Consider the following 26,227-nt stretch of genomic DNA (forward strand, 5'->3'; position numbering starts at 1 on the left):
AACCTCTTTCTACATTTAAGGAAGCATTGATATGCCCAATAAAAGTTTTTGTTAAATTTCTCTCATTGAGTAATGTCTAACATGCAGCATATGTACTGGTTCATGTACATGCCAAAAGTGCTGCATCTTTGCTAGGCATACATACATGCATACAGGCTGCATATATCAAGCACCAAAGACAGTCTCGCACAGGTAACATCATTAAATAAAATGTGACTGCTGTTGGGACACATGAGAAAATATTACCGCACGTGGTGGCTAATTTCGTTAAAGGAGTGCTATGAGTACCAGCAGTGTAATGTATAAGCTCATTAGAGATTCATTAGGAAGACATGAGAGTCACAAAAAAACTGCTATGGAGCGCACATTAGGAAAACATTTCATACTCAAGAAAAACACTCCTCAAGAATTCAACAGAAAGACGGTGGCCAATATGTTTAAGAATGACATTAGGAATACATTAGAAAATTCTAAAGACTTTCACCAGAAATTGTAATGTCTGTGTATCAAAACTCATGAGACTTTCATGTGAAACTCGTCTCATATTTTCTTAAGGGCATACGGCAAAAGTAGGCCGCACGCTAAAGCTGACAAGGGGACTTGCACGCGTGGGAACCAGGATGGATGGTGGATGGAAGTAGGAGCGTCCCCTTTGAAACTGGGTGATGGAAATTGCCACCACTCCCAGCTTTGTTTTATTTCAGTTTGTTGTAATTTAATAAGGTTCGCCATTGTCTTTATAATTACGTCTTCCTGCACTTTTAACCTTATGTCCCCCTTCTGCTTTTGAGCCACCAATCCTCCTATCGCTTTTTGCTAATTTCCACCGCATATTTATTTACATGACTATTATCTCTGAACCCTAGGACCTCAGGAAGCGTGAGTGTGCCCGCATCGACATCGGGATGGATACCATCACAGTTAGTATGAAGTGTTCTATTGTTTCTACAGATTTACCGCACGCAGTACATGCGTCTTCAATAAATTACTTTCTATAGGTGCGCGTTCTATGACATCCTGACCTGACTTCAAATAGTAGGGCAAAGCTTCTTGAGTTATCATCAAACGTTTCCTTCCTGATCTGCTTCCAGTATCGATATAGTTCCACACTGTGCTTCTTTTCCGTTGAATTTATCCAATTTTTCCTTCCGCGTTTTTAACCTGTCGTTTAATGGTGTCTTTCTCTGTCCTCGTGTTTGGCATACTCATTGGTTAGCTTCCTAGTTCTTTTCCGCCATTGTGAGTCAACGCTCTTTCTGTAGAGGTATTGAAATACCTTAGCTAGCGTCAAATTTCCTCAGGCGTTTTTCGTATAGAATTCTACTCTGAGCTTCCCGTGCTTCGGACGATGTCCAGCCCATATCCCCCTGTACTGTTTCGTTTGTGGTTTTCCCGTAGGCACCTAGTGGTAATCTTCCAACAGCTCTCCGATTTTCTTTATTCTCTACTGAACTTCTGCCCTTAAGCACAGGACCGCATTCCCGAATGTAAGCCCCGGCACCATACCTGTTGCAGCCCCACAATGCCCTATGTTTCACGCGGTAGTGTGAAAGCGTGTGTTCCACCAGTAGTGTGCTACTCAGTGCCGCCATATGCCACCTTCGGAAACTGTGTAGCCAATATCAGCCTCCACGAAGTCAAACCGCAAGCCGGAGTCGTATCTTCGGCAAGAGCGATATAGAAAAAATGCGCTTTCATGGACACGCGAGAAGTTGCCGCAAAGGCCGCTGAGCCCGCAGCGGACGCTAGCAGCTTTTGAAAACCTGGGGGCGCACGCAAGATACGGTGCGTGCTCCTCCGTACTGCGCATGCGCACTGACGCCTCCCGGATTTGCTGCGTACGCAGAGCTCTTGCGGTCGCCAGACTAAAGCTGTCCTGTTTTTGCCACATTGAACATAGTGAACGCTGATGTCCGAGAAAGTGCACAATTCATGTCCAAAAGCAAAAGTTCTGTTGTTCGTCTCTCTAGCCTAGACCCTCCAGAGCACATATATGATGCCCATGGTTGGTTGATAAGTACCTTGTTTTTCTTTAAGCGTAACTTTGATTTGTCGTCGAACTCAGGATTTGCATCTTGTAAATAGATATACTGTCATTACACTGTGCTGTACAGGCGCGGCCACTGTAATGGTAACACGGCGCGCGTGGCCGCGCTCCTCGGCCGCTGAGCACGAGGTCGCGGGATCGAATCCCGGCCATGGCGGCCGCATTTCGATGGGGGCGAAATGCGAAAACACCCGTGTACTTAGATTTAGGTGCACGTTAAAAGAACCCCAGGTGGTCCAAGTTTCCGGAGTTCCCCACTACGGCGTGCCTCATAATCAGAAAGTTGTTTTGGCACGTGAAACCCCATAATTTAATTTTTTTTCGGATCACCAAGTGGGCGCCGCGCAAAGTATAGAGAAGAACGGCACCGCGAGCGGCGCTGCTGGATGGATGGATTTGACGAACGTCCGATTTGGAACGGGGCGGTGGGTTGCGCGACCAAGCTCTTGCTATTATACTGCCTAATGTCCTACCTAGGTTAAAGTATAAAAAAGAAAAAGAACACTATGCAATACCCCACCCAAATTTCCTGATCCCCTATTTCTAACTGTTTACCGCAGCGTCGTCTAGGTTTCCGCCGCCGCTTCCCTTCACGATAGCGCCCGCGATCAGCTCGCCCTGCGCGCGAAACTTCTCTTGTTTGCGATGGCACCTCTTCGGATGACCGGAAATTATCATTGTGTTAACTGTCACGACAGCAGTCTAAACACGAAAGGTTGATGCCACCAGCGAAATTCTGCTGATTGACAAGAAAATGGTACAAAAAAAGCAGACGACAGACGTAGATTGCTGCGGTGCGCCGAACTAAGTAAGCAACTAACAAACGAAGCGAGCTCGTTCATTGATGACTCCTGAGTGTATGACTGTTTTTATACGTACCCCCCATGAACTTAATAAATACTTGGTATATAATCGTTTTATTCATATAAAAATATTCAGTTGCTCGACCAGAGCTTGTCATGTCTTCTTTCATCGTGTTTCGTTTGTGTGTGTGCTGCCCAAGAATGGAAACCACTTCTGTTGTATGCGCTTGCAGTGGCCGAAGTTCACGCGCTCCGTGAAACTGAATATGTGCACGATGCACTGAACATGAGCAGAGTTCATTCCTGCATGACCACTGCACCGATCGATCGAGTTACTGGACGATACACGACCGGGTCTTGGTCACGCCGAGAATTTGAATGCGTGCTAGCCGAAATGTGTTTTAAAGCAAAACGACTTTTTAAAAGCTGCTGTATTTGTTACTGCATAACACGCACACACTCCAAAGCACAGGTGCGTGTTCTACTCGGAAATAAGTCTTCACCTGTGTGGTGCCGATCCGCCCCCCCCCCCCCGCCCCTTATTTTGACACCTTACCTCTTAAGCCCGACGCACAAAAATGCCCACGGGAAATATTTTCTTCGAGCTGTACAAAATTCTTGAATAGAATAAATATTTTGCACAATCTTGTTCAGTAATAGGTAGCGAGAAAAACCAGCGAGAACACTGGAAGTAAGCTTAACATCAAGTCATGTATGGCTTTATGCAGAATTTGTACGCACAGTCTTGTTGGACGTGAAACAGAGGTGCAACACTGTAGTTGCTTCGCATTACCTGTGTTATAATACAGCAGCTGTGATTTGTTTTTGCATTGGCCTATCTCCCCCTACTGTGCTTGAGAAAAAAGCAAGTCATGCACCAATCCTTCCTTTTTTGTGCTTTGTTTCTGTTTTAATTCAACAAATGGTGCTTGCTGCTAGTTATTCAGTGTCGGCTGAAGACATTTAGCCGGAAACTTCATACTTGAAGCTGAATGGCTGAGCATGCTGCCAAGTTTTGACAAAAGATTGGTAAAAGAAGAAACAAGAGGACAGACAGAGTGCCGTGTGAGCTTACAACTAGTTTATTTTTCCTGTGACATGTGCCTTAGGTACAGAAATTAAACTGTATTTGCAATTTGAATTGCAGTCGACTCTTGTTACAATGGACCCCGATAATCCGACAAAAGACGTCTGTTTTATCCGAAGTCCGTAGTATCCAAGACGCCTCAAGCCGAAGTTTTTATCGCGATGTCTATTTTATTGCAGAAAGTGACGAACATCAAAGTAAAAAAAACGAGAAAAGTCGCAATTTCGCTCGCAAGGCGAAGCATCGATTGTGTTTCCATATTAGGCAAGATAAGCGCTGCAGCAGCAGCGATTGAATCGACTTTCACAATGTCTCTTGCTTTACTGCGAACGAAACATCGAAAGCACAGTACATGCGAACCTACTGGCACTGCGTGCACTTTGTCCACATCGCATATTGCTTTCAAGACGAGGCCCGCGTGGGTGTGCGCTTTGTTCGCATCTCGCATCGCTTTCAAGACACGGAGCCCGCGCCATCGGAGTTTAGCCCCCCCCCCCCATGTCTTGCATGTGAAAGACGGTGCGCTTCTGCCCCGATTTCCTCCCTCCCTCGGGCACAAGACTCCGAGTTTCGATCGGCTGACCCTTGCAAGTCAGTTGGCAGCCTGTGTCGACACGGCGAAATTATATTTTATGCACCCGATATTGACATCGCTGCTAATTTCGTCCACTGTAGCCAGTAGTCCTTTGTAGCGCGGATCCTTAAATGCGAACTTCGTTGCATTATTAAAATAGGAATAACAAAGTAAGGCTGAAATTTGGTCTGTTTTATCCTAGAGTCTGTTCTACGTAGGTCCTTTCTAACGAGCGTAGACCTTAACGGAGTGCAGCTCTTGGATACCTGTTCCTGCCTTTAGCGTCGCAGGCAGTGTCACTTCGCGTAACCGAGTGAACGAGCACAGCGAAAGACGAAAGAGCGAATGCGGAGCGGGAGATGAAAGACAGCAATAGCAAAGGGAGTGTGAGAACAGCAGAGAGGGAGGGTATGGTGGAAGCGTGAGAAAAGCTTAGTGCTGCGCAAGACGGGCTTTGTGGCAGTGACCACTACGAGATGGCACCAGAGCAGTGCGCCGTCGTCTGTTCACCGATCGCGTGCGGCAAGTGTGTCCACTGATACCATATATGGAAAGAAAGCACTGCATAAGCAGAGGCTTGTGTGCAGCGGCTGCTATGAAACGCACCCACATGTCACCCACACACTGCCTCTCATGATTAGCAAGGCAGGCACGCCACACTTCACCCCATTTGCAGTGTGCCGCTCTACAGATTGTCCATGCCAGTCAATATACCGTGAAATGAAAACATATATAGAGCTGCCCACAAATTTTGCATTAGGGACTCTCATAATCGTCAGTGAATTTTTCCCGTCTCTTTTTTCATCTTTTAGCAGTCTCTCGTCAAAACTTCGTAGCGTGCTCAGCCATAAGTCACACTAGCTACCCCCTGTCGCAGCTTAAAACTGAAATTTGGCAGTAAAAAATTTTATTTTGTGTTGTCTTTAGGCTACACTTGTTCATAAAGGGTTAATGGTAGATTGAAATTAGGCGTTGATGTTCTGGTCCTCTCTGTAGGGCATGGTTAATGCTATGATCTGTTGTGGCACGGTGTCAACGTGATTTTGGCATTGCAGGTGTCTCAAGATGAGCCGGAGCAGCAGCAGCCGGCTGATCTACCTTCAGCTCTGGCAGCCCTGGAGGCAGAGCGGCAGAGGTATTGGTTTGATTTGATTGGTGGGGCTGAACATCCCAGAGCAACACAGGGGCCATAAGAGATACCGTAGTGGAATGATATGGATTCACCTTGAACATCTCGTTTAATTAACCTGCTCTCAAAGCATGATACATCAGATCTTTTGCATTCCATCCTGGTTGGAGTGCGGCATTCGACTCCAGAACCTAGTGCTCTGTAACAGAATGTCATGGCCACCGAGTCATCAATGCATGTATCTGGGTTTGATTGGTCTACTGGTCCTTGCGAATTGTTACCAGCCTAGCACATAGCCACATCAATTGCATCACACACTGTTAATGCTACCACTGCACTACCTGCCTTAGATCTAAAGCCTTTCATCCCAAAGAAACTTAGAAGCCACTGGCAGCGCTTATGGGATGCCGAAACAAATAATAAGCTTCACTTGATTAAGCCAAAACTGGGTTATTGGCCCCCCGCATCAAAAACACGACGAACAGAAGTCCTATTCTGTCGTCTCAGAATAGGACACACATATGCCACACACAGTTTTCTGCTAACTGGAAATGAACCACCATCCTGCGGTAGATGTGGTGAAAGGCTCACCGTCCTCCACGCTCTCCTGGAGTGTCGGAAAGCCGAAACAGAGAGAAAGAAACATTTTCCGCTAGCATACCGGCAATACATCCCCCTTCATCCTGTAATGTTTCTTGGTAAAGAACCGTTGTTTGGCTCCAGAGCAGTCCTAAATTTCCTAAACGATGTTGTCTTACATGTTGTTAGCCCTACGAATCTGTAGCACATCCTCTCTCCAGAGGATGCTGCTGCGATAATACACTTTTGTATAGCACATGTCTTCAGGCCCTTCTGTTCCAAGGGCTCTCTTAGGCAGTAGTGCTTCTTGCAAACGTTTACCTTCATGTATTTTTAAATATCATCATTCTATCACAATGTATCTTTTGTGTTTTTAGAAGTACTCACTAGTCATTGCCATAACTTTATTACATATAGCTTTTATGCGCTTGATTGTGCATCATTCTTCTTCGATGGATTTTAATGTTCATAGTACTCGTCATTAGTCATTGCCATAATTTTATAGCACATAGATTTTACGCACTTTACAGCGACTATTTTAGGCCACTTTACAGCCAAGTCACATCTTCCACAATACATCGTCTACATTACCACTTGTCATGGCGCTCTTTGGCCAAACCTGGCCCTTGCGCCATAAAACACCACACATCATCATCATCATCTCTAAACATGCATGTGCGGTAATTATTATATGAGTAACCACACATTAGAACACGCATTTTCTGCTAAAGAAACGAAATGCTTTATGTTCAACTATGTGGAGGCCATCCAAATCGGCTTTAAATGTTGCAAAGTGTCCATATGTGAACGCGAGATACAGTTAAGCGTCAATGGGCTAACTAAAACTGGTTTAGATTCAGTGCAGAAAAGAGTACCTGTGTGCTGTTTTCCAGACGAAGAGGGATATGTCCTGACCCTTGCATTACGATGAATGGGAGAAGCTTGGTAAATGGAAAAGAACAAATTTCAGGGTGTAATTTTCTATACTAAGCTAAACTTCATGCAACATATAAAGCAATTGAAGATAAGATGTCTTAAAGCTGTGAACCTTCTGAAGATTTCGTCTCAGCAGTCATGGGGAACAGATAGTTATTGCCTCCTATCTTTTTCTAAAAACCTTGTGTTGTCAGGCGCATAGACTATGGATGCATTGTTTACCAGTCAGCTTCAAAGACCCGACTTAAGCTACTCGATCCTCTCTCACTTAGGTATCCGCCTAGCACTTCGTACCTTTCGTACAAGCCCTGTCCGAAGTCCCTCCAGAGTCGGATCAATGGCCACTGGATTATCAGCGTACATGTCCTGGAGTCACCTATGCAATAAGCACCATGTCGCTAAAATATCCATGCAAATCACTCATAAGTGATCAGTCCACAAATCAGTTGTACTTAAACAGTCCTTCACATGCCCCGCCATTCCCGTTACTAGTAAAATATGCTGTGGAAAAAGTCTGAGTAGTTTCCACAAATCTGCTGGAAATCGACTATGCTGAACCCATCCCACCTTCGGAGCAATGTACAGTTACCTGTGACTTGTCCTTTAAAGAGCTTAACAAGAACAGTTGTCCAAGTGCCCTTGTCCAGAAACATTTTTTGGCCCTCGAAGACAAGTATAGATCTATGGAATTTTTCACTAATGCTTGCAAGGCTGCAACTTCAGCATCATGTGCAGCCCATGGCCCAAAGTTTGCTGTAAAACTTTGCATAACCATAGCAGCGCCTTTACAGCGGCAGCGTACGGTATTTGGATCACTGTTGAGTACATAGTATAGCACAAGATACTAAAGCCTATAATATACAATTCCTTAAGCGTTGTCACAGCCCTGTCATGTGGCAAAGCAAGCCGAAACCCTGTATTAAAGCAGCTCGTTAAACACATTCACATAGTGTATAAACAAAACCTTGTTCTTGTATGCGGCGTGCCAGGCCACTCTGGTATCGCAGGCAATGAAATGGCGGACAAAAATGCTGGACAAGTGGCTCATCGGGATACAATTGATTTAAGCTGTTTACCTGGTGTACACTTGAAACCTGCGGTACGAAAGGTGCTCCGTCATCATTGGCACGCTGAATGGGACAAGGAAGTTGAAAATAAGCTGCAACTGCTTAAACTGCAGTTAACCAAATGTTTCCCACTGAAGCTTGATAGACACACCGAAGTCACCCTGGCACGACTCGTAAAAGGACACTTATGTCACCCACAAATACTTCTTGACTGCAACTGACCCACCAACGTGCACATGCTGCGGTGAGAACGTAACCATCCTGCATGTCCTCGTTCAATGTCCTGAACTTCAGAGTGTGAGTGACTTGTTTTAGGGAACTCTATTCACGTCATATACCCCCCCCCTCCCTAGATGTTCTTATCAGAGGATGCACTTTTTAATTTCAAAAAAGTGCTTAATTATCTTGCTCAAGTTAACTTTCTAGGCATCATCTCATTCCATCCTAGCGATCAGATTGTGCCCCACAGGTGACGTACATTCTGATGCAGAAGTATGTCTGATCTTTCGCACTTGCGTTAGCAAGAATTGTACAGCAAGGGACTCGGACAATCCAGAATAATTTAACATGTGGGCCTGTAGCCAATGCATTTAAGGCCTTATATTTATTTTAGTGCTAATTATGCTAGAATTGACGCCCTAATATCTGTAGATCTATCGTGCGTGTAGGCCTCAATACAGCCTTTATTTTAGGTCATAGTCTAAACTCGCACTTTCGCTAAACCAAAACGCATGCCCTGGTGCATCTCTGGCCTTAGATGCCCTTTCGCCAATAAACTTCAATCATCATCATGCTCTATGTTTAACACTGTAATGCCCAAGGTACTCTACATGTTAAAGGGGGCTTGAAGCCATTGAAAGTTTATTTAGGCATAGGAAAATTAAAGCAAAGCTCATAGTTTTGTTTTTGATATGCTGGAGTTCACGAATTATACAAAAAACATTGTTTCACCCATAGCCATGGCGGCTAGTGGCGAGGCCATTTAACAAAATACATATTTGTCGTTTGCAGCAGCATAACATAGGGGCACACAAATTTGATAAATATAACAAATACACAAGAGTCTTATAACTCGCAATAGTTATTCTCATAGGGCTGGTAAAAAGTGATTAGTTTTAACATTTTTTGGAATACGATTTCCAGGTACGGTCATGTTTAATTCCAGTCCCTTTCTGTACACATTTTTACAAGCCGACGAGTTAAAGGGATCACAGTCGAATGCCTCTGCAACGAATGCCTCTACAACGAAATGACCTGTATAACAAAGGCATAATTCTGTCCCGGTTGTACTGTGAACTGTACAGTGTACGACCTTCACAACAAAGTGGCCTGTGTAATTGATTTTGTAGGCAACAAGTACTTTGTTATAAAGGTGTTTGGCTGTATTAGTGCAGGCTGCCATATTTCGTGAAGGGAATGTAAATATGCTTAATGGAAAAGGTTTGTTCTTAGCCAACACGTGATCAATGACTTTGATGACCTTGTATATGTGTGTACACTTAGTGGCAATATCCCAAGTTATTTAAAAAGAGGTACGCTATGATCTGTTAACTTGGAGAACGATAACTCTTATTGCACATTTTTGTATTTGTCCAAGCGGTTTTAGAGGAGATGGAATATGTGGCTCACAGGATTCAGTACGGTACGTAGACTAGGTGTATGTGAGGAAAAGCAAGGTAGAGTGAGCGTAAAATGTATGTAGAGAAAAATTCACGTGTCCGTAACAAAATGTCATACACATATGCCACTTTATTGCAGATATTGCTTATGCGAGCCCCTCAATTTGTTATATTCGAAAGTGTTCGCTAGATACTTCACACTTTACTTGATCCAAACAGGCATTATCTCGATTTAGTGGCAATTGTCATAGTGTGCTGTTTTTTTTTTTCGTATCACTGAATGGAATAGTGAGTGTTTGAATAATTGGATCCCTAATGAAATATCTTCCCTTTGATTTTACGAATGTGAAATCGAATAGAAGAATGCTACGACCCTCCCAATTTCAGAACTTTAACAGGTGGCAAATGATGCTAAACTCAACCATGAAAAGCCATCTGCTCTTTACTGTCGACGCCGACTGCAGTTGACTTGCAAAGCATAAATGGTGGCTAACTGCGTAGCTCTGGTCGAGTCATGTGATACGCGATCCGCGCTTTTGTCTGTCGCACAGATTGACCTCACAATAACCCACCCTCCTTGAAGATGGGATAGTCCTTCTGTATGTTGGAAAAAGACTGCAAAGCAACACCTTCTGTAGAAGTAAAGATTGCCGTGTAACACAGGTCCGCTATTGAAATGAGCGTCGCCGATTCCTTCCCTTATAGCCGACAAAATCACTTGGTTTTATTCAACAGACATTCTGTTGCTACAAAATCTTTCTAGACCGTCATATACTAAACCTGAGCTGTAATCTGTGCTCATACTAATTTAGAGTTCTCTTTAATGAGAGTACACTACTGTATATCTTGATTTATATGTACCTAAGTTACTGATAGCCTCCTACATTCTTGTTATGCAACGCTAGGAGGCTCTTCAGCATGTGCAGCGCCATGTTTTGTTATGTTTTCTGGACAAAATTTGTAACTCTAAACTGTTTTGATAAATTGTGTAATATTTGATTCAATGTACAGTTGTTTTCTTTTCTTTCTTATTTATTCTGTGGTTCACTGCTATGCTAACTGAATACGGCCAAGAATTAAAAAAAATACTGAGATCATTATGCGAGCGGAGTTAACTGTATGTTGATGTGTGCTGTTTATGGTTGTCGGTCAGTATTTCTTGTTCATTGTGCACGAATATGTCTAATTAGCTAACTTTATGAACTTGCCTAATTGACGAGATGTGGTGGATGTTGGAAGTATGCGAAATAACTGTGAGAGATTCAATATCCTTATCCACAAGGTGAGTTAACTCAAATTCATGTTAGCTGCATAAACTCAAATATTAGTTGTTCGTGCACTAACAAACTCCTGACCAGCATTAAAAAAGCCTGTCAACATACAATGTGTCCTGTTCGCGTAAGTCCCTTGGTTATTTTTTTCCTTGGCAACATTTATTTTGCACGTCTGGTATGTAACTAATAGTGGTTTCAGAGAGCGTATATGGGTTTCCTTTGTCGGGTGTATGAATTTTTTTTCCATTACGGAAATATCTTCCACCTTGTGGGCTTCCGAAGAACTAATTCGCCGTAACCTAGTAGTGTTCTGCCAAGTTTCACTCTTGTTATGCCAAACCTAGCATGCTCCAAGAGCATATCTTCTGCACCAAAATGAGTAATTCCTGCTCTAAACCTGCTCCAATGTGCCAAATTTGCTGCTCCCAGAGCTACTCCAAAACTCTCTTGGCCGCTTTCCTCTCTGCTTTTAGAGCTTCTACAGAGTATGTGTGAAGTACCTTAAGAAAGCCATCCCATGCATTTAGGTTGGCCCACATGATGCTCTCAGCCGTGCCCAAGCTGAGGGTAATGTGTGACAAGTGAAGATAGTGAGGGAGAAAGGCTGGCAAGTGAAATAGCCTCAGCTTGTACGCTCTTATTTGATTTCCACTTTATGTGCGACACGTCTTGTGCGGGTCAGACAAGGTGCAGGGAGAAACACCGCTGCAGGATTTCGCACATTGCCACAAGTGGTAACTTAGCTCTTGTCACTGCTGCCAACACCAGCTCTTTTCACATTGGCAGTAGCCTGCTCATCGCTGCATTATATTTAACTTGACTAACCATTGTAGCATTTTGTGGTTAGATGACAGTGTGAATTGAATGAGAGTGTGGATCATGTCAAAAATAGTGACAGCTCATGCCCGGTGCTGGCATGCTCCAGAAAGATCTTTACGTGTGCGCGTGCGCGTGCGCGTGTGCGTGTGCGTGTGCGTGTGCGTGTGCGTGCGCGTGTGCGTGCGCGTGTGCGTGCGCGTGCGCGTGTGCGTGCGCGTGCGCGTGTGCGTGTGCGTGCGCGTCTGCGTGTGCGTGCGCGTGTGCGTGTGCGTGCGCTTTATTTCCAGAAAACTAAATACAGCTTTGCGGGGGTAAAGTGGGGAAAAGAGCTGCTAGTAGCAGCTTCACCAGCCCCAAATGCCCTTAATACAAAAAGAAAATAAGGTAGCAGCAGAGCGGAAATACAGTTTTCCCAAGTACTTACATATTCAAGCATTACAAAATATCATGCATACGCATCGCAAATCAGGCGAGGAAAAAAAATACAACAAAAGCTAGATGTGAGCAAGCAAGCAAAAACACGAAATCTCACTGCACTTGAAAAGCACATAGGCATTGTACAACTCACATATGAGAGAAAAAATCAAGAGTATCAGGAAGAGAACAAGTCGCAATATCAATTTTATTAACAATAAGATCGTTTAATAACCGAGGTAGCCTGTGGCACAGCATTTGTGATCCATAGCTCGTGCGCGATTTTGGTACATGCCAGTACTTTGGCTTTCTTGTGCTGTATGGAGTGTCGTGTAGTTTTAAGTTAGCCATAAAAGTAATGTAGTTTATGTTCTTTTTCTGTTCATTTTTATACGCAAGCACAAAACGATACTTTAAAAGGGCCTGTACTTTCGGTGTGTTAAGTTTATGAAATAAATAAGCTGAAGGAAAATCGTATGCTTCGTTGCAAATAGCGCGAAGAGCCTTCTTTTGCAGTATGTAAAGCCTGTTATTTGTTTCAGAAGTGGTAGCCCAGACCGAACAACAATAATTTAAATGGCTGAGAAAAAGTGAATTATATAGCAAGCACTTAATAAAGTGAGGAAGATAGTTCAAGAAATAAAATAACTACCAAGAATTAATGGATTTCCACAGGGCCTCGGACACAACACTGGAATCGCTCTTAGTTTTGAATGGGCTGACTCTGGCTGAGTGGCTAACATATTTGAGACAAATAGTTCAGTTTATCATCCATTCATGCATCCTGTATTTCTCGACTCTGACTCATTGTTAGAAATCATGAATTATCGGCTTTCACGAGAAATCGTCATGTTGAAAAGCACTGTTTGCTCCTTTCCTGAAAGAGAGATGTCATGGGACATCCTGTGGCAACTTAAGTTGTAGATGTCCGATAAATCTGAAGAAATTTGGAAAGCGAAAACACCACCTTGGTGGTGGTTCTGCTGTAAATTCTGTTTCCTTTAGAAATGATCATTTGCAAGATATTAGTCAACACGATGCTTCAGGAGATTTTTGTGCTATTAAAAGCACTGAAGTGTTGTTTCACCAGAGAAAAGGGCAAATGGGCCATACATTGACAGTGTGGCATATGTACTAAAAAGCCATAGATTGCACAAAACAAGGACATTTTTCAATTGTCACTGCGCTGACACATGTGTTGGGTAAAACACCCTATCGTGCACAGATGCCGTGAGCTCGTGCGCCTCAACGCTGTCCTACAGGAGCACCTGGAGTTGGCAACACGCACCAATGCAGATCTCGCAAGCGAGGTTCACAAGCTCACCAAGGAATGGTGGCAACTGAACCGCTCACAGTCTGCAGATCAGCCACAGGTGGGTGTTGTGATTCCCTGCTACACTTGCAAAGTTGTAGTGCATCATTCCCACTTCTGGGATCTAGGATTTGTTCCTAGATCTAGGGTTTCGGAACCAATTTGGCGATTTGGTGCCTTCGTGGCAATATCAGGCATGTTGAAAAGATGCGGCTTCCAGTTGGAGTCGTGGTTCTGGTTGGCCTGCAGCAACTAGTATTGAGATCCATCGACGAAAAGTACTCAGAATTGCAGCCTGTCTAATGCATGGTCTATAAATGGTCCTAATGCAAGTATACGTTCTTTTTCATGACCTTTTTCAAGTGGCAATGAGTGACGCAAAAGTGCAGGGTTCCATCCTTCTTCACTAAGACCACGGGAGATGCCCGCGGGCTTTACAATAGCTGGATAATGTCGTTGCGCAGCATTTTGTTAGCTTGTTGCCTTACAGCTCCTCGTCCTTGCAGTGAAACTCTGTAATGGCTCTGGCAGAGTGGTCGAGTAGATTCTTAAGTTATTATATGATGCTTTGCAACTGGTGTTGAATCCTCGATGATTACGAAAAGCAGTCAGCGTCGTTGGAGAAGACTTACGAGCTGTTGCCGCTTACCAATGGGGAGACTTGGATCTATGTCGTAGACTGATTCGGGAACTATGGGTTTTGAGGAAGACGCGACAGAATTGGAGAGGACAAATGCATTGCTGGTTTCCACAATTTCCTCGAGGTATGCGATCGTCGTGCCCTTGTTGACGCGCTTGAACTCCTGGCTGAAGTTGGTCAGCATCACTTTCGCTTTTCCTCCATGCAGTAGAGCAATCCCTTTGCGACACAAATTTTAGGGTCGAGCAGTAGACGTTTGTAGCCCTCAATGACTCCTACGTCTGCAAGTGTTTAATTGCCGATGAAAATCACTATCCCAGAGCTATGCAGGATGCTGACTTGATCTTCGAGCGCACTTCAGGCATGACGACTACAAGAGTTCTCAGGCGGTAGCACTTGATCTTCGCATAGTGTTATGGACTTCGATTTCAGGTCACTGATTGTGCTATGTTGGTTCAGGAAGTCCATGAATCCGCGCCGACACGGCAAGAGGATGGAGCACACCAACATGATTATGATCAGTGGCAACGACTTCGTCATCTTCATAAGACGCGACTGGCATTAAGAACGCAGGATAAAGAACGTCAACACAACACCAATCTGTCGGCAGACGAAGGAAAAAGCATGCGAGCATATCGGAGGGAAGCAGCGGTGGAAGCCCAGTCCAGCTCCGGCAACTCCGCTGCTTCGGTGGCAGAGGTAATTAGCGCCATCCATCAAGCTGGTAGAAAGCAAATCTGCTTCCCTCCCGCCCTTCTTTGCAACTACGCTCTCCTCGCCCTCCCTCTCACCTCCCTCATAACTCCTTCAGCTTTGACGGTCTTCGCATGAGCGTACCTTGGCACCAGCTTAGCCTGCTCCCTAATGTTTCGTTTTCCGCCATTATCGAAAAGCGAGTGTTGGCCGTTGTGGGCAGTTTCGTGGTCCTCACTCGCTGTGTCCTTGCGTGCCGCAATATTCCACGAATCGCACTGTTCGTGCATCATGCTATGGTGCACGAACGCTTCAAGAACAAGACCTTTTAATTCCAACTCTTTTTAATTAGAACGAATTCTTGGGACCCTTCGAGTTTGTTATCGCGATTCGACTGCATGTGTTCAAGGACGAAGTCGGCGACATCGGTTACACAGCTTGTTGGGAGAGCCCGAATGATCGCCTACCGGGTTATGCGGTCGGTAGTGATGGTTATCCACTTATTTACACAGGCAGGTAGGGGGAAAGAGCCAAGAATGTCAAGACCAAACCTAAAGAACAGCTCTGATCGTACGTCAAGGGGCTGAAGGCAGCCTGCTGGGAGCACTGCTGGTTTCTTTTGGCGCTGGCATTGTTCATAAGCAGCGACGTAATGGCAGACGGAAGAGTAAATACCCGGCCAAAAGAAGCGATGCCGATACGGTCGTACAGGGCTCTGAGGTGACCTGCGGTAGGAACATTGCGTAGCTGTGCAAGGACCGTTGGGCACATGTGTGTGGGAATAACCAAAAGCAGTTCAGGACCATCATGGCGCATGTTGTAACGGTGCCAGATACCATCCTGCATGACAAACATGCACAGGAACGGGGAAAGTGTCTCAGAAGTCAGCCAGAGAATGACGTCTTCCAAGTAGGGGTCACGGCGTTGCTCATTTTCGATGTTCTGAAGCGCAGTAAGTGACAGCATGCAGGTATACTTGCAGCTGTTGGGAAGCTCCGGTGGGTCTAGTGGATGGCGCCACAAGCAATCAGCGTATTCATACAATTAGCCACTCTTGTCACTTGTGAAAGCATCTTGTCGACTTTCTTCTGTATAACTTGGCGCTCAAAAAAGGAGGCGCGATAGGGCTGGCAGTGAGTTGGGCTGGCATCGCCGGTGTGTATGCGATGTTTCACGGCCAACGTTTGACCCAGTGGCCAGTCATCGAGATCAAAAATGTCCCAGTACGAGGCGACAAGGAAACAATGTACGTCCGCATGGTTGTCCGGAAGGTTGGGAGCGATCATTGTCGTGGAAGGTTCTAATACTTGAGTTGTTTGAAGCCAGAAGGACGAAGTTTAGGGAAATCCATGTATTAACCGTTTCCATGTTGGCTTAACAACCCGCTTGCAGCTCCCATACACACTAGTTTCACATTTTCCTCCAGCAATTTTTGCAGGAAACTATGGTGCTAAGGTCAGGCACCTCTCCCTGTGCACATTGGAAAAGCTAGAGGACGAGTGATTTGCCATCTTTGCACTCGAAACTAGTGTGTTGCACCATTTACGTTACAGGTGTTGGTGCCCGAGTCTGAGGCGCGCGCTGCCCGTGCCCAGGCCTCCCAGCTGCAGGGGAAGCTGATGAAGGCGTGCAAGCGGCTCGCCAGAACTGGCCCTGAGCGCAGCGCAGGACGAGGCCAGTGAACTCAAAGCACATATGGAGGCAGTCACAGGTGAGAAACTGACCGGATTACCGAATATTATTATACAGTTTAACCTCAATATAACAAACACAGGTATAAAAAAAATAAAACTAAAATGATTCTCACCGATATCAGAGTCTAATGATGTAGCACAGTGCAGTCAACTTATAATATCCAGAAAAAAATCTGATCGTCATAACCAATCGTCACTATATCTCGACTGCTGTCAAAAAACAAAAAAGCTGCCAAACATACCCTTGTAGCTCCGAAATCGAACTTGCCACTTACAATGAAAAATATACATTCTTGGCAATTGGGTGTGAGAAATGAAACGTTTAATTAGGCCAATAACCAGCGTGCCAAGCATTGGGCGTGCTGAAATAGTCATATGTCTGCACTTGCTTTCGTGGAAGTTTCAGTTTCACAACCACAGTGTGCATCGCGTCCAGCGGCTGTGCGAATACTGGCGGCAATAATTTAACATGCATGGAATCAATGAGCAGCTCTTTCAACGGTGGTGCACTTTGTGTGAACATTCGGGTTGACGTAAAAGAAGGGCTAATGTCAATCTCGTCGGCTCCGTCCCACAACGCCGCCATCTGTCGCAACAACAATCGCCCCGCTCGAGTTTCTTCGCAAAACGAGGCAGCTCTATCTGGGCTCGCAAACTCCTCCATCGAAGCACTACCTATTTTATCGCCAGTAGCGACGTGCTCCCAGAGTTCGGTAATGTCAGCGGCTGCTACCGTGTTGGTTTCACACATGGGGATTTCGCCCTGGCACACAGCCTGCCGTTTCCGTTCATCCGCTAGGTCGCTGGTTATAGCCTTCATGATCGTGGCGTTTGGGGCTTTCAGAATTGATATCATCGACTGCGTGGGCTGGTACTTCGAGTCTTGAAAAATTTGCAGCTTCGTCTCAAGCAACACACGTGGCTTTGCGCTTTGTCGGGGCACCTACCGCAGCTTGTGCCGCTCTTCCACGCCGCTGAGGGAGAGAGGGGGATTGTAGAAACGGAGCGCTGGTGTGGTTCGCTGCTGCCTTTTTTTTTTCTCCCTCTCTGGATGCTCGCCAGCGAGGCTGAAGTGCAGCAACTGGTGCCATCTTGTGGCACGCTGCGCCAACTTGCGATGCCTTCCATGGCTTTTACAATCGGTGCGCTGGCGGGGCGCGCTGGCCTGACGCACTGAGCGGTAATGGTGGCAGATATGAACTCTTGTAGGCAAACTTCTCGCCCCGTGTCAGTTAAGCAAAACTTAGCAAAGCAAAGTTCACAATTCTGCATGGAAAACGCCCCCCACAAGGCACAATTGCATATCATTATAGTTTCTTTTCTAATAGCTGTAATGCATAAGTTGCCACTCCGAAGTCATCTCACTGTCATAACCGATATATCGTTATGTGCGGTATTGTTGTAAGTGGGCTGCACTGTACCATGATTAGTCGATTAGTCGCCGAATGATTATTTGGTTCAGTGCCACGGCACCGCCATTGGCCCCATGTATTTAAGGTACAAGGACTACCGAAATTTCGTACCCCATACAGTAGGTCATGCGATAATTTGGACTCCGACTGCCCGCCTGCATGCTAACTCGGCACCACGTAAAGCAGAAATAGAGATAATTTTGTTTCATTTTCATATACTTCGGGAATGATGGTTGGCCAGGTTGCCAACACCTCCTCTAAACCAAAACTAGGGAAGCCTAGTGAATGTAGTAGTCACCTAGTGTCCCTAAATCGCAGGATATACCAAGCTGCTAAGTCGTAAACACTGAATTTCTGATTTTCATGACTTTTCACGGGAATTCCCTCCCACTCTTATCATCCACCATTAGGGGAAGGCTGCACCCGCTGATAACGCAGGCGCAACATCAGAGTAGAGTAGCATCAGAGTAGCAAGGAAGGGATTCTTAGAAAATTGTGGTCATGGACTGTCTATGCTAAAGGCAAGTGCATGTGCCCATATGTATGCATATGTGACAAACTTAATCAGTAATGACTGGTAATTGCTGGCCGTACAAACAGGGGTGGAATTTAGAGTGCCGAAATGAGAACCAGACTTTCGCCTTCATTACTTAGCTGAGTGCAGTACTTGCACTCAGCAGGGGAAAGACAGCGGCCGGCGTTGTCAATAACATGTTCTTGCCCTTGTTCTTTCTGGCCCAGGATAGCTCCAATACCATGGTCACTAGCATGAGTAGGGACTTCTAATGGAGCTCGCGCATCAAAATGAGCGAGAATGGGAATAGTTGGATCAGCTTGGGGAAAGCACCCGCTTGCTCAGGACCCCAAATGAAGGCAGCGTTTTTCTTAAGCTGAGTAAAAGGCCACGGTAAGTCCAAAATATTCCGGACAAACCAATGGAAGTAGGAACAGAGGTGCAAGAAGCTGCGAACGCCCTTGGCACAAGTTGGCACGAGAAAGTCCTTCACTGCCCGTATATTATGTCGATGAGGGTGTACACCAGAATAGACGAGATGTCTGAGTACAGAAATTTCTTGGTGAACGAAGTGGCATTTGGATGAACTTAGATGTAGCCCAACCTGACGGGAAACAGAATCGTCAGTAGATGTTCGAAGTGTGTCGCAAAATTTGGAGAATAAACAATCTCATCATCCAGGTAGCAGAGGCAGATGGACCATTTAAATCATGATCATTAAATTATTTTCCATGATTCATTCAATTGTGGCCAGTGCATTACATCAACCGAAAGGGATCACTTTGAACTGATAAAGGCCATCGGAAATAGTAAAAGCCATCCTCTCATAGTCCATGTCATCGACGGCAATTTGCCAGTAGCCGGAGCAAAGGTCTACGGAAAAAAAATATTGTGCTCCATGGAGGCAATCCAGGGCATTGTCAATCCGTGATAGTGGATAGATGTTCCTCATTGTTTTCTGGTTGAAGGGCCGATAATGTACGCCAAATCGCCTTCTTTTTAATGAGTACAAAAGGGTATTCCCATGGGCTCCAAGTAGGTTCTGTGATGTTACAAGAAAGCATCTTGTCGACTTCATGCTGGATGATGCGTCTCTCAGTGGCCGAGACGCGGCAGCGTCACCGATGAATCAGGCACGCATCGCTGTTGTTAATTCAATGCTTAACAGATGATTGTCCTAGAGCACGGTCTCCAAAGTCTAATATGCCCTAGTGCGAGGCAAGGAGGCAACGTAGTTCGTGAGCACGCTGAGATGAAAGGTCGGGAGCAATCATTTTCATTAAAGCGTTTAAGTCTTAAGGGGCAGGAGGCGAAGCAAGAGTTGCACACGAGGAACTGTCGCAAGTTAAAGCCGAAATGTGGTAGTCCCAGGCCGGTGTGATTTGCATGAGCAGATATGCCACGCAAGACTTGTGCACTAAGTCCAGTGTTCACAAGTGGAGTGTTCTCCATAATGATAATGATGCTGGGAGGAAACGTGACATTATGCAAGAGCAGGACATACGGATTAGGAGATACAATGTTGTCCTTGTCTGGTTTAGGTGTAACGGGTGAAACATCTGTGCAGGTAACAAGGTGAGGGAGGCAAACATGCTCTGCGGAACATAGCCAGATTGAAGCACTTTGGGAGGATCAGTAACAATAAGAGAGTTGTACAACACCAGCAGAAAAGTCTATCAAAGTGGAGTGTGCTGACAGAAAGTCAAGTTCGAGGATTAGGTCATGAGGGCAGTGTTTTAGAACATAAAACAGATGATGTCCGGCGACGCTCGTACGAGCTTGACACATGCCAATAATGGCCAGTGCTCCACCGTCGACAACACGGACCACCTGCAATGGGCCAGGAGTGTAGTCTTTCATGAGACATTTGCGAAGCTTAGCATTCTTCACAGATACGTTGACACCAGTGTCAATGAGAGCCGCAACAGGTACCCCATCCGCGTTCACTTTGATAAGGTTCCGATGTGTGGGCAGGGGCAGACACCTTTCTTTCATTCCTTTTTCTTTGGATCTAAACGGGGCTTGTGCAAAATAATGTATTCGGACAACTGGAAGATTTTCAGCAAGTCTTCCAGCAAGATCGAACGACTCTGGACACATTATCAGCGAACTATGGAATCGATAATTAAAGCATGCATTCAAGAGCTGTGCTCAGCCACATGATAAAATACGGAAGGCCTACTTCTATGTAGCTTGGCGATGTTGCAGTAGCTGAAAAAAAAAGGTTCAGAGAAAACTGAGAAATGGCCCAAATCGCAGAACATTTGAATGTAGAAGTTTGGGCTAGTTGGTGATAACAGAACTCTTGCTAGGCAAAGAAGGCAAATCACTTTTGAGAAGTGGGGATTTATTCAGGTGACACCTTAATGCAACCAGTACAATCTGCCTTTTTCATTTTCCTGTGCTGCCCTCGGCCGCACGCTGCTGAAAACTTTTTTGGAAAGTCACAGGGCTTTTGCTGGTTAATTTGTGTACCTGCGCCAACGTTGAGTGCGCGTCAGTTGTGCATTTCGTGGATCGCAAATCATTTTTGGCTTTTCCGGGGCAGCATGTCGTTCCTGGAAGCCATGTACCACTCGCAGACTACTGCATTAGCAGGCCTGGGTGCGCTGTTGTGCAACTAGTGGGACCAATAAAGGCACGCTGAGTTCCGTTTGGTGACACAGCTGCCTTGAAGTTTGTCACTGATTTCTGCACTTGGAGCTTGCTTTTGGTATTTTTTTGCACATTATTCAAACAGTTCGCATATTCAAAAAATCTTCGAGCGCAGCCTTATGCATCGGATTTATCAAAGCGGTGCACTTGTTTACGACATCTGCACCCGCAGGTCGTTCTCATCGTCAAATATTGTGGAAGAGGTGCATCGCTGATATGAAATGTCAAACCGTAGCAAAAAGTTCATATCTGCACATATGTGCCATGTTGTTCCACCCTGAGACGAGTCAATATGAGCAGGAGAACCATCTAAACAACGGCAACTGTGATCCAGATACGTATATAACAGGCTCTTAATTTATCACTGATGGTCGCTTTTTTTTAACTCCATCATACTTACTTCCTGCGTGCCATAGAGTATTATTAGAGAAAACTGTGCTCGCATAGGTGCTCATTCATCAGCAGAGTTATTCGCTTGCGAAAACATGTGGATTACATCGCTCACACGGCATCGGTATCACTGAGTGAGGCAGTTGTCTATGCTGCTGTATAGTGAATGCAGTCTCTTGTTTTCTGTTTTACGCGGATGCAAACAGTGCATCTCTGAAATTGAAAAATGTGTTGTTAAAGCAACACGTACTGACACACCCATATACGTAGCGAATGCGGCTGGCAGACTACCAGTGCGGGGATGTATAGGTGTTGACGCAGCGCTGTGTCACCGCTTGCCGCTTATTGTGTACGCGTTGTGCACAGTGAAGTGTACTTGATTTCAAATTGCTAAACCCAGAACTGAACTATAAAAGCAGTTTCATTCGACCTAACTGCTTATATTTCAGTTCAGGTACGCCAGTAGCGGGTGCACGAACTCGGCGGTGGCAGGCTTAAGCTTTGCTGAACAAGATCGACATTGGCTCAAACTCCATGGGCAGGGTTTGAGAGAGTTGAATCTTGTTCATTTCAACTTGGTAGGCGTGTTTAGCTCATTTTCAGCAAGTATAATTATAAAAACAAGTTAAGAATCTATCGTGTTGTAGGTTCAACGGCTGATCGCGTGGCGTTAGGTTGAACGATGGTCGGCACGCTTATTTTGCCGGTACTGTTGTGAAGAAAGCCCGTCGCAGTAAAACTAGTGCCTGTCAGTTGCATCTTTGTTGGCCTGGTATGCTGAAATGGTTTCAGTGACGCACAATAGTCGGTCACTTGTTGACGTGAGTGTCTTGCCGGTTTCGTATCGAGCAAGTGCTACCGCACCTTATGAGTACGTGAAGTCAGGCACGGGCTGCCACTACCAGCAAGGGTGGACCGATGTTGCAAGTAGATTGTGTCAGCAGCGTGATCTATTTAAGTGTCGTCCAAGTATAACGCACAGGTTTTCCGGCAAATTTCTAGCCATCAATGAATGGCAGCAATTACTCGGCGTCTGGTGCAGTCCGGACAACTTGGATGAAGCCCTGGCCGCTTCCTATCTTAAAGCTGAGTTGCAGTCTTACGGAATCAAACGCGTTTGATTCACTCGAAACATCGGTAGTCACGATGGCCTTACGGATTTGGAGTGTAGATGAGCCGTATGTAAAAATACTGAAATATATCTATAACGGCTCCACAGCCACCGTAGTCCTCCACAAAGAAAACAGCAAAATCGCAACAAAGAAGGGAGTCGGGCAGGGAGATACGGTCTCTGGCAATGCTGTTCATAGCATGTTTACAGGAGGTATTCAGAGACCTGGATTGGGAAGAATTGGGGATAAGAGTTAATAGAGAATACCTTAGTAACTTGCGATTCGCTGATATTACCTTGCTTAGTAACTCGGGGGACCAATTGCAATGCATGCTTACTGACCTGGAGAAGCACAGCAGAAGGGTGGGTCTAAAAATTATTCTGCAGAAAACTAAAATACTGTTTAATAGTTTCTGAAGAGTACAGCAGTTTACGATAGGTAGCGAGGCACTGGAAATAGTAAGGGCATATATCCACTTAGGGCAGGTAGTGACCGCGGATCCAGATTATGAGACTGAAATAATCGGAAGAATATAATTGGCTGGGGTGCGTTTGGTAGGCATTCTCGGATCATGAACAGCAGGTTGCCATTATCCCTCAAGAGAAAAGTGTATAACAGCTGTGTCTTACCAGCACTCCCCTACGGGGCAGAAACCTGGAGGCTTAAGAAAAGGGTTCTATTTAAATTGAGGATGACGCAACGAACTATGGAAAGAATGTTGGGTGTAACGTTGAGGGATAAGAAAAGAGCAGATTGGGTGAGGGAACAAGTGCGAGTTAATAATATCTTATTGGAAATCAAGAAAAAGAAATAGGCATGGGCAGGACATGTAATGAGGCGGGAAGATAACCAATGGTCATTAAGGATTATGGACTGGATTCCAAAGGAAGGGAAGCGTAGCAGGGGGTGGCAACAAGTTAGGTGGGCGGATGAGACTAACAAGTTTGCAGGGACAACATGGCGACAATGATTACATCACTGGGGTAGTTGTATAAGTATGGGAGAATCCTTTGTCCTGCAGTGGGCGTGACCAGGCTGCTGCTGCTGATGATGATGATGAAGCAGTCTTGCGCTACGCACGTTTTCGGCTCCACACCGATGTGAAGCTACCAGTGGAGCTTCAACACAGTGCACAGCACGAGTGTTTGCAGCAGCGCGTGCCCGAGTGCTTCTTTTACCTCGAGGGACTTTCCGGTGCACGGCCACGTGCATGACCCTTCCAAAACGTTTTGCGACTAATTGGCTAGGGCAGAGCGCATGCGCTTTTGTGCCACGTTCTCTATCAAGCTTCTTACTGTCTGGGGCCGTGTTTTTCAATAAAACAATGTCTGTGTTAGCAATGACGCCGACTCCGCCTTTTTAAACCTCGCCAATGGCTTCAAAGCTCGGATAGTACGACGGTTAATGTCGACCACAGCACAAACAAAAGTTGTCGTCGCGATCTTTTCGTCCTGCCGTGCTCACAATGATTGGTTAGCATTGCTTGTAATGTGTTCGGCATGTGCCTGCTTCTCATATGTGGTGACATAAAATCAAACCCTGGTCCTACAATTGAAGCCTTGCTAAAAGAACTGTTGTTCGGGCAAAATAAGTTACCTGCTGGCATGGCAACACTTAGAGCACATCATAGTAATATGGAAAAGCTCATGGCTGATAGGGTGTGAAATAGCTGGCCTTTTCTGAACTAGAAAAACGAGTTGTATATTTTGACGCTCTGGAACATTCAGTTAAATCTCTAGAATTTGGGATTTGGGGGAAAAAAGTGGGCTTTCTGACCTGGTTGTTTTCAATATTCAGGAAGAAGCAGATGAGACAGACTCTGTACTAAAATCTAAACTTATAGACGATGTGTTCTTCAGGAAGCTTGACGTTAGGTGCAAATCGATCGGAAGAATTCATTGTGACATAGAAAGAGACCAGTAATTTCTTTTCAGGACTTCAACGAAAAACGGCTAATTCTGCAGAACGCCTACCAACTAAAAGGAACTGCAATATTTGTGCAAAATGATTATTCACGTATCACGTTAGGGAAGCGCCAGTTTCATTAGGATAGTGCGAGACCGGAAAAACCGCAGCTAAAAAGCCCCTTTGAATGATAATGAACTCTGTGTAGACGATAAACTACTTACTTGGGATGACGGCCAAAACACGAGAATAAATATTCGGGACCATCCAGCTACTTTTAATGAAAACTGACTTAACCCAACGAGTTGCAAAGAACTAAAAATTCTCAATATAAATGCGCGCAGTATTGTTAATAAAATTGATAGACTAGAGGCAATTCGGATACACCCCTCATGAAGCTTTCATAACTGAAACATGGTTTCATGAAGATATCAACACATATCACAGATATCAACCCATTCTTGTATTTCAGTTCTACCTTTGCATCAGGCCGAAAACATTGAATCCATCACTTTAAAGCTTGCATGCTGGGATGTGTCATTGCGGCTGTTCTGCTTCTACCACCCTCCTGACTCACCACCACGGTTCATGCATGAAATCCGTGAACACATGCCAACGTTTGGTCATGACAACATGCTTCTTGTTGGGGATTCTAATCTCCCAGAAATAGTGGGAGCAAGGTTTCCTTAATTTAGATTTGAATTCAAAGGTTAGCTACTTAAGTGACAATGTACTGTATCACAACTTGCAAAAAATTTTTAATCAACAAACACTCATTCGAGGCACTTAAGCAACTGTACTTGACCTTGCCTTCATCTGTCAAACCATTGGCAAATTTTCTGTGTCTGTTGAGCCTGGTGTCTCTGATCATTACATGGTGTATTTTTCTTTCCACTCAATTCATGTAACCAAAATCTATGCAAGAAGTTTACTGTCAACTTCTTCTCATGCGCCAGGGAAGAGAATGTTAGGCTATCCTGACTTCTGTCTCAGCGAAAGTCATGGCGACGATGTTAGTGACCTTTAGAACAAGTTTAGAAGCGTATGCATGCATTGTCTTAATAATTTCATTCCTAATAAAGCAAAAAAAAGAAAGCAAAGGAAACTCCTTGGATAACGCGAGAAGTGTTGTATCTTAAAGGAAACGCTAAATGCTTAAGAAGACAGGGTGCCTCTCGTAATGCTATTCAGAACATTCAACCTAAATTAAACCAGTTGATCAGAAATGCAAAAGAAAAGTTTTTTCTGCACACTCTGCCAAACTTCATGTGCAATACACCTGGAAAATATGGGGGTTTATGATGGAGATATCGAGGCCATTTGATCAAATTAGATACGAAGGGTGCCTGGTAGTTGATAAGCAATGCATTGTAGAGCATTTCAACAAGTATTTACAGGGTTTTTCTCTAGTTTTTGTGATCATCCATTTTGAAGTCATATGCCATATATTGTACTGCGTGATATAGTTTCTTAACCAGGCATACTTTTCATGCTCCTTAATATCAAAACGAAATCCTCACCAGGACCGGATTGTATGCCAAATGTTTTCTCG

At 44.9% G+C, this 26,227-nt stretch overlaps 1 protein-coding gene across 1 annotated transcript in view; it reads left to right on the forward strand.

Moving 5' to 3' along the window:
* Nucleotides 1–854: 854 nt before the first annotated feature.
* Nucleotides 855–26,227, forward strand: part of LOC129382924 (uncharacterized) — a 36,384-nt gene continuing 11,011 nt past the window's right edge. Inside the window, exons 1-4 of the mRNA XM_055067142.1 lie at nt 855–920; nt 5,567–5,646; nt 13,574–13,721; nt 16,547–16,704. Coding sequence (XP_054923117.1) covers nt 906–920; nt 5,567–5,646; nt 13,574–13,721; nt 16,547–16,675 — 372 coding nt within the window. The 5' untranslated portion in view covers nt 855–905 and the 3' untranslated portion in view covers nt 16,676–16,704. The remainder of the gene's footprint in view (nt 921–5,566; nt 5,647–13,573; nt 13,722–16,546; nt 16,705–26,227) is intronic.

This window comes from Dermacentor andersoni, chromosome 3 (assembly GCF_023375885.2).
Source record: "Dermacentor andersoni chromosome 3, qqDerAnde1_hic_scaffold, whole genome shotgun sequence".
Classification (NCBI taxonomy): Eukaryota; Metazoa; Arthropoda; class Arachnida; order Ixodida; family Ixodidae; genus Dermacentor; species Dermacentor andersoni.